General features: G+C 30.8%; 1 protein-coding gene across 1 annotated transcript in view; it reads right to left on the bottom strand.

The window, feature by feature from the left end:
- The window catches only part of LOC105150925 (UDP-glucosyltransferase 2), a 158,342-nt gene that overhangs the window by 68,960 nt on the left and 70,867 nt on the right, over window positions 1–18,515 (bottom strand). The window contains exons 4-5 of the mRNA XM_087406358.1: window positions 4,659–4,798; window positions 2,636–2,949 (exon numbers count right to left, since the gene is read on the bottom strand). Coding sequence (XP_087262484.1) covers window positions 2,636–2,949; window positions 4,659–4,798 — 454 coding nt within the window. The remainder of the gene's footprint in view (window positions 1–2,635; window positions 2,950–4,658; window positions 4,799–18,515) is intronic.

Genomic DNA, 18,515 nt, shown 5'->3' with positions numbered 1-18,515 from the left:
CTAAAGCCATCTATTGGAAAAATAATGGATTTCTTTTTACTATACCTAATATATTGATGTAATGCTACTTCCAGTTGCTGCAGATTTGTTGGCAGTTCTTCTTCTTCTCAATTAGATTTTGCATCAATATGCATGTTTATAAGGAAATCATCCAAAGGGAAAGGGATGAGGCGGAAAACAAGTTTTAAAGAACAAATATCCACACGCATGCACGCACGCACGCACGATCTGTCCAGCAACCTCCTCGTGCTGCGCATCGGGCAATGCTAATGCTGGTTGAATAAAATACGAGGGTAAATCAATAAGTACCCGTGTTTCAAAGCAGGCAACGTTGCAAGTTGGCATTACCATCGTGTACTATTATCTTTCAAACGACGCCATACAAAATTTCAGAGTGATTCATGCAATAGTCTTAATTTGACAGAAATTCGTAGTGAGCGTGTTTGATGTTTTCCGATACAATCGAAAAAGAGCAATATCGATCCGTGATTCGTTTCTTATTTTTGGATGGAAAAACGTGCGAAGAAATAAAAATGAAATAAAGTTGCATGCCGTCTCTGGGAACTCTTCACCAGCTATGACAACTGTCAGATTGGTTCAACAAATTCAAACGTGGTCGTTCGTCTATTTTTGATGAGGAGCGTCCGGCAGACATGATTACTGAGGAAATCGTTGAAAAAGTCTATGACATGATTCTCGCTAATCGCCGAACGAAAGTGCATGAAGTAGCAGAGGCGTGTCATACGGAATGGTATTCAATATTTTGCATGATAATTTGGGAATGAAAAAGCTGTTGGCCCGATGGGTGCCGCGATTGCTCACGATGCACCGGTTCACTCCTCCGCAGTCGCCACAGCCAAATTGGAATGGCGCTACGAATTGCTGCCACCGTACTCTCCGGATTTAGTAATGTAACCCCTTGTAACTTCTTCTTGTTTCCAAACTTGAAAAAATGGCTCGGTGGAAAGAAATTCACGTCAAATGAGGAGGTCATCGCCGAAACCGAGGCCTATTTTGTAGAGTTCGACAAATCGTATTTTTCTGAGGGGTTAAAAAAATGGCAGAAGTGTTGGGAAAAGTGTATCCTCCTAAAAGGGATTGATGTTGAAAAATAAAAAAAATTTTTGTGAAAAGCTTGCGTCTTCATTACTAACACGGATACTTATTGATTTGCCCTCGTAAATAATTTTGATACACTGTATCTTCTTGAAAAAAAAATTGTACAAAGCTTAATTTTTTTTTAATTTGTAAGAGAGAAATCAATACTTCATGGTTATTATGAAGTACGGAAAAATTTACTCCACTCCGTGGAATGCGTCAAACTATGCAAATTTCTTAAAAAAAAGCGTTATTTTTTAAAAGATGCCAGGTAGAAGTAAAGATAGATTTAAAATCCATTGAAAGCTTCGTACAAACTTTATCGTTGAAAATGAAAAAAAAAAAACTTTTAAATACGTCCATTTTTTACAGAGATACGCTTACATGAAGTTTGCGCAAAATTTTGACATATGTTGCAATAATTGATGACGGTAATTGCATCTGACTCATTGTTAAATAAAAGTAGGTTTCAATAAGCCTTAACACTAAAAAACTTCGTTCGCAAGTAGCAACACTCATGATCATAAAAAATTCATAAGACTACTGTCAAATTTTTTGTATTATTTCTGTGAAATCCCATTGAATTATACAAGAATTATGCAAGAAATGCTTCTGCTGATAGTGTTGATCACCCTCAGTTACTGATTGACACCTTTGCCAAGATGGTGCCTAGGACAGACCGTTCCTCTCGCCCCCTCCCCTTGCTATGCTACTGATTAAAACAAATCTGAAGCAAGTCGAAACTTAGAAGATAACTATCAATATATGAGAAGCAGTCTTTCAAAATGTATTTTGTCCAAAATTTCATTTTTTTAGTTACAGATGTCGAAATGTTTAGTGTGTGTAGTTGAAAGATTCATATTATAAGCTACTCTGAGATGTTCAGAAAGTATTCTTTCATTGTTAATTTATATGCTGAAAGAACGTAGATATTTCGAAGTGAATTACATTTTTTAACTAGAGATAAACAAAATGCATTTAACATTTTTAGCAATTATTTAAATTTTGTTTAATATTTCACATACTACTGATTGACATATTATTATTTTCTATAAAGTGCGTAGTTTTCTCGTGTGCGTAATTTTTTTCTTTCTTGTTTTCTGAAAATTATAAATTTTGGACAAAACGTATTTTGAAAGTCTGCTTCTCATATTTTATTTTTACAATTGTGCATTTTATAATTTCCTTATTTCAAATTATTATTACTTTTAATATTTATTACTTTTTCAATACTAAATAATTGCAAAATTTTTTTCCTATAAATTAACATACGATTAAAAAGAAAAAGGAAATTGAAATATTAATGAAAATAACGAAGATAGCTGTCATGAAAGATAACTGTCAATATATTTCATGCCTACAATTATACAATTAATAACATTCTTATTTCAAATTTATATTACTTTTGTACTAAATAATTACAAAATCTATTTTCTGATGTTGACTGAATATTAAAACTATCTTACGCAATATGTTACATTAATTTTTTTTTAATATAATTATAATTACTATAATTAATATAATTATAATTACTCACTTTAGGCAAGGAACCAGGGTTTTCCAAAATATGCAAACTATGAACTTCGATCACATGTGGCAATAATGGCTTCGGATAACCAAACACGTGATTGTTGCCCAGAATCACTAGACTGAAATTTTTATCGATGTCGTAAACAGATGTGCCAGGAGTCCGTTTGTTAGCCATGCGTTGAGCATTTGGTAGATGCCAATATCGATAATATAATCTTGTATATGTTGTATAAAGGATATTCATTATCCGCTCATTGATTGTCATTCTATTCGTAAATGGATACGTCATGTCTGGGTTAAAGTTAGGATCGTCTGGATTTCCTGCCAACCATAAGTCATATAATAATATCTTTTAAAACAAATGTTTCAAAAACTAGCTCCTTATAAGATATAGCGGTACATTCAATTGTGTAATGTAAAAGTTTGAAATATATAGCCTCGAATTTTTCGAAGTTACTTATAATTATAAGTTATATCGTTTCTATTTTAAAAAATAACATAACTAAAAAAAAGCAATTTTCAAGTTATTAGATATCATAAATGAATTAAATATTATCTTATTAATCATCAAAAGTAAAATAATAAACTTCATTCAAAAGAAATCGTTACAAATCGAAAAGATTTAATCTTGTTAGCCTGTTTGAATTGTTAGGCCCAATATTGTGATATTATAGAATGATAATATGTAGTTTGTTTTAATACCTTTGAGACTTTCACAGGTATTTTCTTTAGAGGCGCAAAGGATTTGCGGGTCATCGCTGCATCGTGATCCATTGCTAATACCAACGTTTCATGAATCTTCTTTACTTCGTCAGGATAAGAAAATATCAATGTACTCCTCGTCCTGATAAAATGAACGGCAAAGGTTCACGAAATGTTAGCATTAGCAATAGACCACGACATGGCGATAATTCGCAAATCTTTTGGCACCTCTGATAATTTATTTATTTTTTTTTTGGTAATATTTAAAAACATTTTCAGTGGTATATGTACACTTCATTTGTTAATGTAAGATCCTTTGTGATCTTTTTTATTTTTAGAGCTTTTTAACTTATTGATCCGAATGATATGATCTTAATGAGTAAACAAGCAAAATTAAGGGCAAGCAAGATTATTAATTTGTAAAACGAAAATGATATAAAAATTATTTGATCATATTAAGAATTTTTTGATCATATTAAGAATTTTTTCGCCGATATTACATTTAATTAAACAATAATTTTCTGTCCAATTAAAAAATAGTTTTTTTCCTTTTCTTAAAAAACTTAATTTTTTTAAATCACTTTTGAAACAAGGGAGTGATATGTTACAAGCAGGAATAATATGCGATGCGCTCTTTAAAGATTTAGAACTACTTCTTTTTTTTTGCTTCTGTTCGGATGAGTAGAGAAACGCGTTATTACATTGTAAATTTTTTCGCAAGTCAAAAGAAAGAAATACAATATGTATTACAATATGTATTACAGTCAGGTATCTATTTCTTTGTAAATTCAATATAGTGATTGTGTCAGATCAATGTGAAAAGTTACTATTTCGAAACGCGGTTCGCCTCCACAAAACTCGCCTGGCTTTAATTGAAATATTTCAGTAGCAACCACGGCGATCCATTTCACGGTCTATTACGTTCATCCGGAAGAGTACTTTCGGGTATCTTCAATTACGAAGTAAAGGAATCGAATGGCGGCGAGCCGGCGCGTCATCCTTCGCCACCTTTTCTCTGGCATTCTTCGGGTCAGACCGGTACAAGTTAAAGCACTACCTAGTAATCTATCCTTTTCCACGAAGACCCGGTCTCCGATTGCTCGCACTTTCTGCTTTAACGACAATTTACGTCAATTTCCGCGCACAGTTAACGACGTTCGTTGACGATGCCAACCTGGGTAGGTGCAAACCCAGTAGAGACATTGCGGAACGACTGTCCGACCAGGTTTGCACTCCCAGTTGTTACCTGCGCTGGGATGACTTTCGTAAACAATAAAATTGTTAGGCCGACGAAATCACGAAAGTTGTTCGATATGCATAATGCCTACCTATGGAATCCATTACATAGGGCAAGTTGCCTACGCTCAAAAATCCAATCAGCACGGGAAAGTTGTAGTGCTTTACAAGGGCGTAATAACATTGGTACCATAATTGTTCTATAATGATTGCGTCGAATGTCTTGTTGCTTCTATAACAAGCAAATTCGAATTGAATTTGTTTTTGAATATTATTCGTAAAGCTATATTAAAATTGTTATTTTCGTCTCCGCATTTACAAATGGGACGATAGAAATGTATTGTTAATTTATATTGTAGAATCTCGTATTATTCACGACTATTAACATTTCGATTTATTCAGTATTTGAGAATAGATGCTGAATATTTTACACTTAATTAAACTTTATATTCAGTGAAATTGGTTTTGCTAAAATATCTAAAAATTTAATTAAATACACATAGAATCTAAAAATAATTTTTTAGAGAATGACTACCTGTGTACGGTTCATTTTTCATTATACGTGAGAGAATTAAGAGTTTGATTAACTTATAGTCAAAGAGTTAATAATGTTACAGATATTTAAAAAAATTCTATGGTATACAGTAATACCATACATAAATTCAATTTCTGAAAGAGTTAGAAATATTATTACAAAAATTCAATTTCTAAACTCTTATCTTTCAGTCTAAATTAGTTGTGTAGAATTATTAAGATAAATATAGATTCTTTTTTTGTAATTTCTCAAAAGAATATCATTTACAAAATATCGTACAACCTCTACAGCACATTGCAGTAACACTACTACAATATTGCAGCAACATTGCAGAGATTTTGCAGCAATATTGCTGCAAATTCTGTGCTGTACGGGAATGTTTACGATACGTCCTACATAGGACAAATCAGTAGACAATTAAAAAAAATTTTCGGTCATATAGCACCAAAAGTTTTCAGAAATATCTCAGAAATATTTTAACTGAAAAGTGAAACGTTTCATAAAAGTTGCGAAACATGTTTGCAACATTTCTGAGATAGCTCTAGTATAACAAAATGTCCGCGATTCTTGCACAAGAAACCTCGTTAAAAGGCTGTTAAAATATTACAGAAAGAATTTGCAATCTTCTTGAAATATTACCAAAAAGTTACGGAAATAACTGAAACTTTTTCGAAATATTAGTGACCATAATCCTTTCAATCTGAAGTACTTAAATAAATTTATTAAGAGCCTTATAATTTATTTACACATTACAAAACTTATATATTGGAATAAATTTAAAGTGTATTCTTCAAAAATGGTATTTAAATTTATTATATTCAAAGGCTAGTAACTAAAACATTATGCTAATATTATGTAGAATATTATTATGCAAATATTATGTAGAAAATAGCATTTTTATATATAATATGTTATATAAATGATTTTATTTAGAATTTGTAATCTTATTAATATAATATAATAAATGTAAATATGATTCCTGAAATATAGTTAACAAAAATAATGCATAATATAATTTTTATTAGTATAACATTGCTTCCAATTCATTACATAACATTATTTTCTACATTGTATAATATTACTACATATTATATTATATTCATTACCTAACTACGAAATATAAATTTTTAAATCCGTATTTGAATAATATTAATTATCCTTTTATGTATAAAGCTTTGTATTTTTCCTGTATTCTATTAATGCAATGCTTCTCGATATTTTAAATAAAAGTATTGTGATAATATCAAATATATTATACAATAGAAAAAAGTTACAGAAAAAAGAATAGTTTACTTTTTTCTATATTCAACAATATGTAATAAATATAATTGAATCACTCTTTTGTTTTGATGTTATCACAATATATACATAGTCACACTTTTAATTAAAATACTGAGAAACATTGCACTAATAGAATACAGAAAAAATACAAAACTTTATATAAAGAACAAAAATTAATATTAAACAAATATGAATTATTCTTTGTAGTCAGGTAATGAATATAATAAGTAGGTAATGGATATAATATATTATAATATATAATCTTTCATTTAAACCACACTTGCAATAGCCTTGCAAGCAATTTTAAAATTATATCAATTATAACAATCATGATAATCATAATAAATTAAGCGATCATCACAATAAAAGATACGATTTGACTTAATCTTTAACCGGAACTTATTACGTATTCGAGCAATTCAGGTCTTGAAGGCCTCTATTATTTTTCGGACAAATTGTGAAATAGCACGCAAATTTCAATTTTGAAAAACGCAAAAATTAAAGAAAAAATGATTTATTCAAAATTAGAAGAGTTGATTTTCGGCATTTAACCAGCTTACTAAAAGTTAACAATAATAAAACTTATACTTGACAAATTTCATTAAAAAATTCAACGTCGTACAAAATGAAACATGAAAACACAAAAAATATCGCAAAAAATGTTTTGTGAGTTTCTCTTACCAGGTTAAAGATTAATTACAATTAAATGAAAACTAAAAACATCTGCCTTCTTGATGTGTATCACTTTATAACTGTCAATGTAAATATCTTCATAAATAAAGTCGAACGTTTTGACCTTTATTACGGCTTTCGTCAATGAAAATAAAATATAAAATACAATTACAACGTTAAAACCTTTAGTTACAATTATTTATTAGCTTGAGGATCGAGATAACAACTTTATATTTTAATACTTCTTTTAAGTTTAAATTAGTATAGTGAGAAGCGGATCAAAGATTAAAATTAAAAATGACAATAAATAGCTACGAGCCAAGTAATTTACAAATATATAAACATAAATTATTAATTAACAAATGTTTCGACCTAGCACGAGCTTATTATCAATGTTGACAACATATTTGAATTTATATGTGAAACCGTAAATGCATAATATATAACCTATATGAAACATAAAAAATAAAAACTCTAGTAGAACATGGTAACTATGTACAATAAAATAGTTTTATTAAATTACCACATTGTCATAGATTCATATGTGTTCTGAAACTTGTCTGTAATCTATTTGTGTGGAATAAAGAACGACCTGTCGTTGAATGTAAAGCAGTAAAATTGACTTTCTTATTAACCATCATCGTTTTCAATGAGTTAACATGTGTCTAGTAGTTTGAAGTTAGAATTGTCAATTTGATATCTCCAAGTTTCAGAACACACATAAATCTGTGCCAGTACGTAATTATCGATTTTATATTATGCGTTTACGGTTTCACAAATTTAAATGTGTTATCAATATTGATAATGACTTCATGCTAGATCGAAACGTTTCTTAATAATTTATGTAGATATATGATTTGTAAATTACTTGGCTCGTAGCTCCTTATTGTTAATTTTGAACTTTAAATTAATAAATTGTATAAAAAATTCCTAATAGATATGCTATATGGATGCTATATGAATAGTATATGCATATCATATACTCATTCAGCGGAATAGCGTAACGAGAGAGGAACCAATCACAAGCGTTCCGCATCAATTGCAGTTAGTATGGAACGCTTCCCATGCAACAAATTCGATGTTTTTTGGACATTCTGTTCATCATACAAGGACGTACTAGATACGTCCCGAAGAGATCCATTAGATGTCTGGTAGATGTTTTTTGTACGTACAATGTACCGCCTAAAAACGTCCAACAGACGTTTGTACGTACAATACACAGCCCAAAGACATCCAGTGAATGTCGTTACCTCGGTCAAAATCAAAATGATTTTCAGAGATGCCGAAAGGTTTGTGAGTTATCGCCATGTTGTAATTCATTGCTATATTGCCAACATTTCGTGAACCTTATCGTTTACTTCATCAGGACGAGGATCCCCATTCTAATAGAGTGAATGGTAAGGTTCGCGAAATGTTGGCAATATAGCAATGAATTACAACACGGCGATAACTCACAAACCTTTCGGCGATAAATCACAAACCCTCCGGCATCTCTGAAAATCATTTTGATTTTGAAATGTTTTTTTATTAAAAATCATAAAAAATTCAATTTTATTAATTGTATCACCTAAGATAACGAACATTTGAAAAATAGCTATTTTATATGCGTATTACGAAAGTCTAAAGCCAAAGATAACGAAAATGTTTCAACGAAATTAACATTTTAGTTCAAAGGACAGGAAACATCATGAAGAATGGAGATTAGATTTATAAAACATTCATGTATGCAGAAAGTAAAACCAGATTGATATAATTTGTTGTTACAGAAAATACATATGACTATAGACAAAATGATGATGAGACAAAAATTTCTTCTTTTTTAAATACACAGTTATATTATACTTTACTTACCAAGATTAATATAGCTTTATATATTATAACTATAAAACACTTTATATGGTACAGCTTTATAAACTAAATTTTATATGATTTTATACTGCATAACAATCTTATACAAGATATTAAAAGGGTATGAAGACAAAGATAATGATTAAGAATATAATGTAGAATTAATAATAAATGTTGAGGTAGAAGTTATTCCGCATTCTTATCGCGAAGTTTTTGGAATTCTGTCTGCTACTCGCCGGAACCAATTAATTACGATACCTTTAATGAAACAATCATCAATATTGCGATATCGCTTTTTCACGGCATCTTTAAATGGTATGATCGTGTACGATAGTAAAAATAGTGATAATAAATAGTGATAAATAGTGATAGTTATAAATAGTGATCATGTCGGATACGTGATCATGGTTGCGTTCCATTTCTATATTCTATTTAATCTATATATACATATATATACATATATATGTATATATTTTAAACTATTAACAATATTAATACTAACAATAATTTGTCATATAATAACTTTGAAGAAATAATAAATATATATATAATTGTACATAAAATTTGGCTAGATAAAACTATTACAATATATACAATAAAATTATCCTAGTGGAAAAATGTTGCTGAAATTATTCCATGTTTTGGAACACTTTTCAACAAAATTTCAGTTTAATTTCAGCGATTTTTAGCTGAAAAATTCATTTTCAACAAAATTTCAAAAAAATTTCAGCAAAATTTTCAGATAAATTTTAGCAAAAATTTCAGAGAAATTTCGATTGGATTTTCAGTGATTTTTCAGTATATATATATATTAACTAAAAAATTCACTTTCAGTGAAGTTTTAGCATTATATCAGGACGGCTAGCCGCCTCGAACCAATAAGTACTAATCTATACATACCACTGTCTACATGACAATCGTGTTATGTAGTAACAATAAAGTTGACACTTTAATCAACTTTAATATCTCGCTCAATATCTCACTTCCTAGAGCAGTTCCGGACTTTTTTCTATCATATTCTTTCATTTTACGCAAAAAAATGTCAAACCTAAACGTGTGAGCCTAATTTCATCGAAATTGGAGGTCTTCTGAAGAATTATCCTCATTTTGTTTCTCAATATGACAGATTTCCTAATCTGAATAGTTATCAACTTTAACGCTTAACATCTCGAATGGGCAGAGCGACACTTGTTTCTGCCAGATTCTTTTGTTTACAAAAACGCATCGATAAGCCTAATTTGATTGATTTTTGAGGTGCGATAGCTAAATTGAATAATTAAGAATATTTACTTATATTATATGTGTTCTTATTGTATAAAATTATAAATAGCTCGATCTAACCTTTTCTGGAAACCAACACGTGCTATGCAACTGTAACCCATACAGCACAGAAAGATTGTAGAAACATTGCAGAATGATTTCAATGAAACATTGAAATATTGCATGGTGGTTGCGAAACGTTGCTGAATCATTGCTGCAAGATTCCAACAATGTTTAGATGTCCGCTTTTTATTATATTGCAACGAAACATTCTAACAATATTGCAATGTATTTGGATAAATTTTTTACGAGGACTCTAAAATAAGAACTATTTTCTGTACCTCATTAACTTTAATTTTCCTATAAATCATATTTCTATACTAGTGATGCTTTTCAAAAGTATTTTTTTATGATTTCTCCTCCGGAAAATACTGACTGTCGAATGTGTAGTTATTACTGCCCATATAATAATTGTTACTGACGGATCACACGATAAGCATTATATCGCTGAAATTATTATTGGGGTTATTATTGCTCGTGTAATAATTACTGCCAGATTACAGAGTAGTTATACATAAACCACACATTACTGAGGACATGTGATTCTGCGTTAGTCTCGAAAGATCGCTCAGGGTCTACTCAAGCAGCATAATGTGAACAACTACTACAACGTAACTGAAACAAGAACCAATCACAATCCAAGCAACAAGCTGACATCCTAGGACGTCCGAAATATGTCCGAAATATGTCGTTTATGTCGCTATATGTTGGTACGTATAAAGTAAGTCCCAAGGATGTTGTATGGATGTCCTATCCTAATAATATTATATTTATAATTGTCCTGAATAACATATATAATATTTTTTTTTAATATTAATACCCTGATGAAAAAGTTTCGCTGAAATTATTTCACGTATTGGAACATTTCAGCGAAATTGCTAAAAATTTGCTAAAACTTCACTGAAAGTGTATTTTTTAGTTAATATATAATACAGGGTGGGCCATCTATTGGTACGTTTTTGAATTTCGTCGTATGGCAACACCGAACGAGCTACAGACCCGAAATTTTGACAGTTTATTAGTCATACCGTCCGCGGCACGAAACAACATGTTTTCTCTTGAAGAGCGTTTTGAAATTTTAAAAACTTATTTTCAAAGTCAGTGCTGTGTCGCCGAAACTGTACGAATTTTGAAAAGAAATATGGGTCGTGATAGAGCACCCACCGAAGGAGCTATACGCAAATTGGTGAGGAAAGTTCGTGAGAAAGGGATGTTAGTGGATGACATTATATTACGACTGTTTTGAGTGAAATTGGCGCCGAGGTAGTCCAAAATGTCATTAATAATTGGGGTGACCGAATGGCATACTGTAAGGCCAGTAGAGGGAGCCACATGAACGAAATCGTTTTTCATTCTTGACGCGGATACTTTTAGCTTCACAACAAAAAAAAAATTAATAAAAAATATCAATGTATGCTCATTTGATCGCATTTTTAAAAACGTACCAATAGATGGCCCACCCTGTATATACTGAAAAATCACTGAAATCCAACCGAAATTTCTCTGAAATTTTTGCTAAAATTTGTCTGAAAATTTTGCTGAAATTTTTTTGAAATTTTGTTGAAAATGAATTTTTCAGCTAAAAATCGCTGAAATTAAACTGAAATTTTGTTGAAAAGTGTTCCAAAACATGGAATAATTTCAGCAACATTTTTCCACTAGGATAATTTTATTGTATATATTGTAATAGTTTTATCTAGCCAAATTTTATGTACAATTATATATATATTTATTATTTCTTCAAAGTTATTATATGACAAATTATTGTTAGTATTAATATTGTTAATAGTTTAAAATATATACACGTTTTTAGGCGGTACATTGTACGTACAAAAAACATCTACCAGACATCTAATGGATCTCTTCGGGACGTATCTGGTACGTCTTTGTATGATGAACAGGACGTCGTTTGAACGTCCAAAAGACATCGAATTTGTTGCATGGGAAGCGTTCCATACTAACTGCAATTGATGCGGAACGCTTGTGATTGGTTCCGTTCTCGTTACGCTATTCCGCTGAATGAGTAGGCATCCTCAACCAGGGCAGACGTTTTGCCGACTGTTACATCATCCGTATATTTTACTTCTGTGAAGTTAGTATCTTATTTTTCAAAAAATGAAATTTTGGTCGCAATTCTGAATGCACCCCGAAGAGTTCTGGAGTTTCTGCCCAAAATTAAGAATAGTTCCAGTGAATTAATATAAAAAAAAAAATTTAAGAATTTGGGCTTCTAACTTCACAAAACGCAGAAGGAAAAATCATGATATCTTCTAAACCATTAATCCTAGCGATTTAAATGATAATAACTTTTGATAGAACTCTTGTGATGTTGTCAACTGAACTGTCAACTGCTGTAATATTAAAAAATTTTTTGTCCCTCAGATGTGAGAGAATCAGACATTTAAAATATTACGATGTCTCTTAAATCTTTAGTCCTAGCGCTCCGAGCGTTAATAACTTTCGTTAGAATTCATGGAGTGTTACCTAGAACTATCAATAGAATTGCCAGAACTTTTAAAAAATTTTCATTCCTGTATTACAAATTTTTGATTCGACGAACGAAAAATCGCGATATCTCTTAAACCGTTGATCCAAGCGTTAGAGAGAATCAGACATTTAAAATATTACGATGTCTCTTAAATCTTTAGTCCTAGCGCTCCGAGCGTTAATAACTTTCGTTAGAACTCGTGGGATGCTACCCAGAACTGTCAATAGAATTGCCAGAACTTTTAAAAAATTTTCATCCCTCGGGTGGTAACAATTTTAGTACGTTCGATAGAAAAATCTTTCAACATCATAGATATAAAAAATATGCAAGTTTCGACATTTCTGATGACACTTCTAGCATCCCACGAGTTCTAACGAAAGTTATAAACGCTCGGAGCGCTAGGACCAACGGTTTAAGAGATATCGCGATTTTTCGTTTGTCGAATCGAAAATTTCTAACACCCGAGGAGCGAAAATTTTTTAAAAGTTCTGGCATTATAGGAATTCTGTTGACAGTTTCGGATAGCATCCCAAGAGTTCTGTCAAAAGTTATTATCATTTAAAGCTAGGATTAATGATTTAGAAGATTTTTTAAAAATATTAATTCGCTGGAACTATTTTTAATTTTGGGCAGGAACTCCAGAACTCTTCGGGGTGCATTCGGAACTGTGACCAAAATTTCATTTTTTGAAAAATGTCAATTTCACAGAGGTGAATAAAGGGAAGCACTCCGTCAAGTTTGGCGTCAAATTCCTCACAGAACAACGATGCTTAAACATGCACCAATGTAATAAAAGACGTAATACACAGTGGACAGAGAGAGAGAGAGAGAGAGAGAGAGAGAGAGAGAGAGAGAAAGAGAGAGAGAGGCAGCAATATCCAATATTAAAAATTTAATCTTTTTCTACACGCACACGCACACGCGCACACACGCACATACTCACACAGCAGCAGAGAGAGGGTTTGGAGTTAAATACTACGCCCGTCCGCCCGCTTGCACGCACGCACGCTCGCCCAACAGAAGACTGAGTTGTGTTCCTGTTAATATGGTTTCTGTGTTCTGACATCCGCACTTTCAAACATCTACCGATCTGGCCCACGTATGAGGCGTCTCTGCAGTCTATTCTATAGATTATATCCGAATTAGATAACATAAGCAAGGGATCTTTCAAAACTTTAATATATTTAAAATAAAAAACTTAAAATAATATGACTCTTAATATTCTTGAGACTTCTACGGGTGCTTTCTATATAAAGATTATGTGTTTTGCTCCATGTCCAGATCCATTCTTGGAATGCTAATATTTCGTGCAGTTATACCTTGCAGTTCACTTCATCAGGGCGAGAAGCAGCCTGATACTGAGCTATTCCTCCGAGTCGTTCCTTTTTTATATCACGCTACTTGTTGGAATGATAAGGGGAAAAGATAATTGTGAGGGAGGAAGGTGGAGGAATTGGTCAGTCTTCAATAATAACCGGGAGAATGATTTTTCATATTTTATTTATGTTGTAGCCATTATCTCTGTTTAGATTGTTAGGGTGTTTTTGTATCTCTATGGCTTTTCTATACTTTCTTAGAAAGTATGATGCAATGTTGGCTATTGTGATCGTTTTGTTAAACAGTATTTGATGTCCTGTTTTGATGTTGTGTTCTGATAATGCTGATTGCACGATGTGTTTTAGCCTGACATCACGTTGGTGTTCCTTTATACGTAGGTTGACCATTCTCCTAGTTTCTCCAATGTATACTTGCCCGCAAGAACAAGGTATTTTTTATACTCCTACGGAGCTGAGTGGAGGTCTATGATCTTTAGGATTTCTTAGGATTTGTCCTATCTTTTTAGGTGGTTTGAAGATAGTTCGGATATTGTGCTTGTGGATGTTAAACAATAAACAAGAACTATAGAAAATAAGAAAGTTAAGACACTACAAAATACAATACTAAGTATAATACTACTTGTACTTATTGTTAGTATTGTATTTTGTAGCGTTTTTAACTTTCTTATTTTTTACAGTTCTTATTTGTTATATCTATCTTCAATTATACTTATGTTAAACGAATAATGGAGATTTTTTATGTTTTCTGACTTTTATTAGCCTTTTATATCTCGTACTCTTATTGTCGTACTTTAATATATTATATTTACTTAATTTGTTGACACCTTTATACGCCATACTCATACCAGGAATAAGGATACCAAGAAAAATAATTTAGAAAACGATCTGAAAATATAGACTTATGGTACAAGTAAAAAATGAGATGATTATTTTTTTTAATTAGACTCACATCTAAAAAATTCAGTGAATTACCTCCATATTCCATAGTGAATTTCAACTATGGATGATATGAATTAAAAATATTTAGAATTTTATTAGTGTTTGAAGAGTCAGTAATCATAATGTTGTGCACGTATCTTACATAAAAGGAAAGAATGACAGAAAGCTTTTTTAACGAATTTTTTAAGTCTTGCATAACAAAGTCAGCTACTATAGGGGATAATGGAGAACCTATAGGAACTCCATTATCTCCAAACGTCTGTTAATTAATTAAAATGGATAATCATCTCATTTTTTACTTGTACCGTAAGCCTACATTTTCAGGTCGTTTTCTAAATTATTTTTCTTGATATTTTTCTTTTATCTCAGAAAATTGGCATAATTATTGGATTAATCGTTAGGGTATTATTGTTATCACATCCAATGTTTCATGTTAAAAATTTTGATAATATAATTAATCCTATTAAATAATGGTTATCAGCTTAGTTTAATCTTCTCAACAATTAGGAAGAGATTGCATAAAATTTTCAACAATTTAATTCTCAAGATAAATGTGAATCTACATCTGATTAGAACATTAAACAAAAGTTTTTTGACGTATACCATTTATTCCGTTGTACCATTTATTCTGTCTGTTACTGAAAAAAATAAAAAATTTTATTAAAAACATTCCTGGTGTGAGTATGGTGTATAGAAATATCAATAAATTAAGTAAATGCATTAAAATTTTGAAAGATTCCTTGCCTATGTTATCTATTCTCTATAGTCTGTAGAATAGACTGCAGAGATTGTAATGCCTCATACGTGAGCTAGACCGGTAGATATTTGAAAGTGCGGATATCAGAACACAGAAACCCAACTCAGTATTAACAGGAACACAACTCAGTCTTCTGTTGTCATCGAACATTGAATAGACATCCCATGATTTTGATTGGGATAACATTAAAATATTAGACAAAGAACAAATTTTGAATAAAAGACTATTGATAGAAATAATTTATATAAAGAAATAAAAGCATAGTATAAATTTATAAAATGACATTCTATCTCTTGATCATTTATATTATACTTGAAAATTTATTTAAAAAGACATAATGCTTTCTCTTTCTCTCTATTACATGTAAATTTAACCTTAAATTATTATCGTCGATCTTTGTTTTTTGTTTGCGTATTTTGTTTCTCAATATGATATATACTTTATCTGTCTTAACGTCTCATTATTAGTTGAACGTTTGAATTGTGAACAACGTCTTTATATTCATCATGTAAGATATCTACATTGTAATTCTTTTTAATTTTTTTTTCTTAATAACATTAAATTTAGTGAATAATATTAATATACAAATAATTTTTTTTGTTCACATATATATAGGAAAGAAATTTTTTTTTAAATTTAATAGTTGATTAAATGATAATTCAGTGCTCTTCCGATTCTATGATACATGTAATTTTAGTTACATTAGGACATAATTTGTTATCAAAATAAAAAATATCTTATCTGTATCTATAGCGAATCTGCCAATTTGATGTACATCTCCGGGTAATATTGAACGTAGATGTGATCTTGCGCTAATTATTGTTTTATCACTATTTTATGTATTGAAGGGAATCCGAAGCGATCAGCGTCGAAACATTTACCGTTTTTGTTAATAAAAAATTGATCACACACCAATATCCTGTGTTGGCTCATACTAGCACTCATACATCACTAGATTATGTTTACAAAATGACACAGAATTGTTGGATCCGATTTATAATGACTTATTTAAGAATAAATGTTTTCATGTTTTATAAGTTAAAAATAAAAATCATATACTTATAAGTATTAAATTATTCGGTAATTATTCGGTTCTTGATGTTATAAGTTATAATTTTGTATAGTCAAATTTTATGTTGGTATGTATGCTATTTAATATTAAGGCTTATAAACAATGAGAATACGAAATGTCCTCTCACACATTCTCCAGATATTCTCGTTATAATTACATCGCTTTCATATTACATCGGATCATCGTTATGCTGAGTACAAAGTAAGATTATCTAACTGATATAATTAATTTTAATAATTTGATTATGAATAACTTATTAAAAATTTTACTTATAAACTTAATTTTAGCTTAAATGATTGAATTATGTTTAAGTATCTAGCTAAGTACGACAGATGAATATGAAGCCGTGTTAAATTTGGACTAAACTGAGTAGAAAAGTCCTCTACCATTTTGTAATGCTCACAATAATTAACGAGATAGTAACGTTTAAAGATAGCCGAATATGCACGTTCTCCCAACTAATTATTGCCGAAAGTACGGCCCACTGAGCGCGCGGGCCGCGAGGAGCGGGGCTTACCGTCGCGAGCATCTAAGCTCAAAGGGCGCGGCACGCCTGCTAGGCCATTCTCGCTCCTCGCGACCCGCGCGCCGTGCGCTCGGTGGGCCGTACCTTCGATAATACTAAGTAAGACAGTAGTATATTCATGCCAATCTGTATATATTACACACACACACACACACGCACGCACGCACACACGCACGCACGCACGCACACACGCACGCACACATACAAAATTCACATTGAATTATTTTAAGCATTAAAGTCCAGTTTCGACCGTTATAGGCATTTCAATTTTTAGTTAAAAATTTAGTTTTACATATGTACACTACAAATATTATATAATATTATATATGTACATAATATAAATACTACAAGCGTTAATAAATATAATACAAATTCATTTATAACTTTTCTTTTTTTCTCTCTTTTACATGACATATAATTTTATTATATAATTAAGATAAACAAGGTATTAAAATGTAAATCTTACTAAATATAATGCTTCTTATACATTCTATTTTTCAAAGAAATTTATTAATACTGGAAAATAGTATGGGAGAGTGGGATAAGTCCGACATATTTTGTAGTTTTTGCTTTCCATATGACGTAAATAAAGTCCGATAAATAAAATCGAAGTTGGAAAGATGATTCCTGTATTTTTGCTTTAGATTATTTTAACGTATCTTTTTGTGAACTATAATGGAACTATAATGGAAAATATAAAAACGCTTTTCCGGTTTAATTTGGAATTATTGGTTCGGACGATCCCCTGCTCTAAATCGGACAATCCTATTTTTAAAGACTTTTAGATATAATTTTAAAATATTATACTTTAATGTATTTTCGTTAAATTTAATGGATTTTCATATTGAGTATTTTCAAAAATGAGCAACTTTACAGTTGCTTTAAAAGATAAATATTTTATTCAGAAAAAATATTACTGATTGTGAGTTTATATTATTAGAGAATTGAAATCAATAAAACTCAATAAATCTGTGACTAATGATTCATGATATTTTACTGATTTAGTTCCTTGGACCAGATTTGGACGACCGATCATCAGTACTACAACCAGATATACAATCTACAAGTTATCTCTTGTACTGTAAGTCTGATTTGAACACCTAAAAAGAGGTCCAATTCGGAGACGAGTCTTTTCGAACAAATTTTTTCGAACTTTGGAACAAATTTTACAATA

The sequence above is a fragment of the Acromyrmex echinatior genome, chromosome 5 (assembly GCF_024713525.1).
Source record: "Acromyrmex echinatior isolate Ae372 chromosome 5, ASM2471352v2, whole genome shotgun sequence".
Taxonomy (NCBI): domain Eukaryota; kingdom Metazoa; phylum Arthropoda; class Insecta; order Hymenoptera; family Formicidae; genus Acromyrmex; species Acromyrmex echinatior.
The sequence above is the reverse complement of the archived record's forward strand: the minus strand, read 5'-3'. Positions and strand labels throughout refer to the sequence as shown.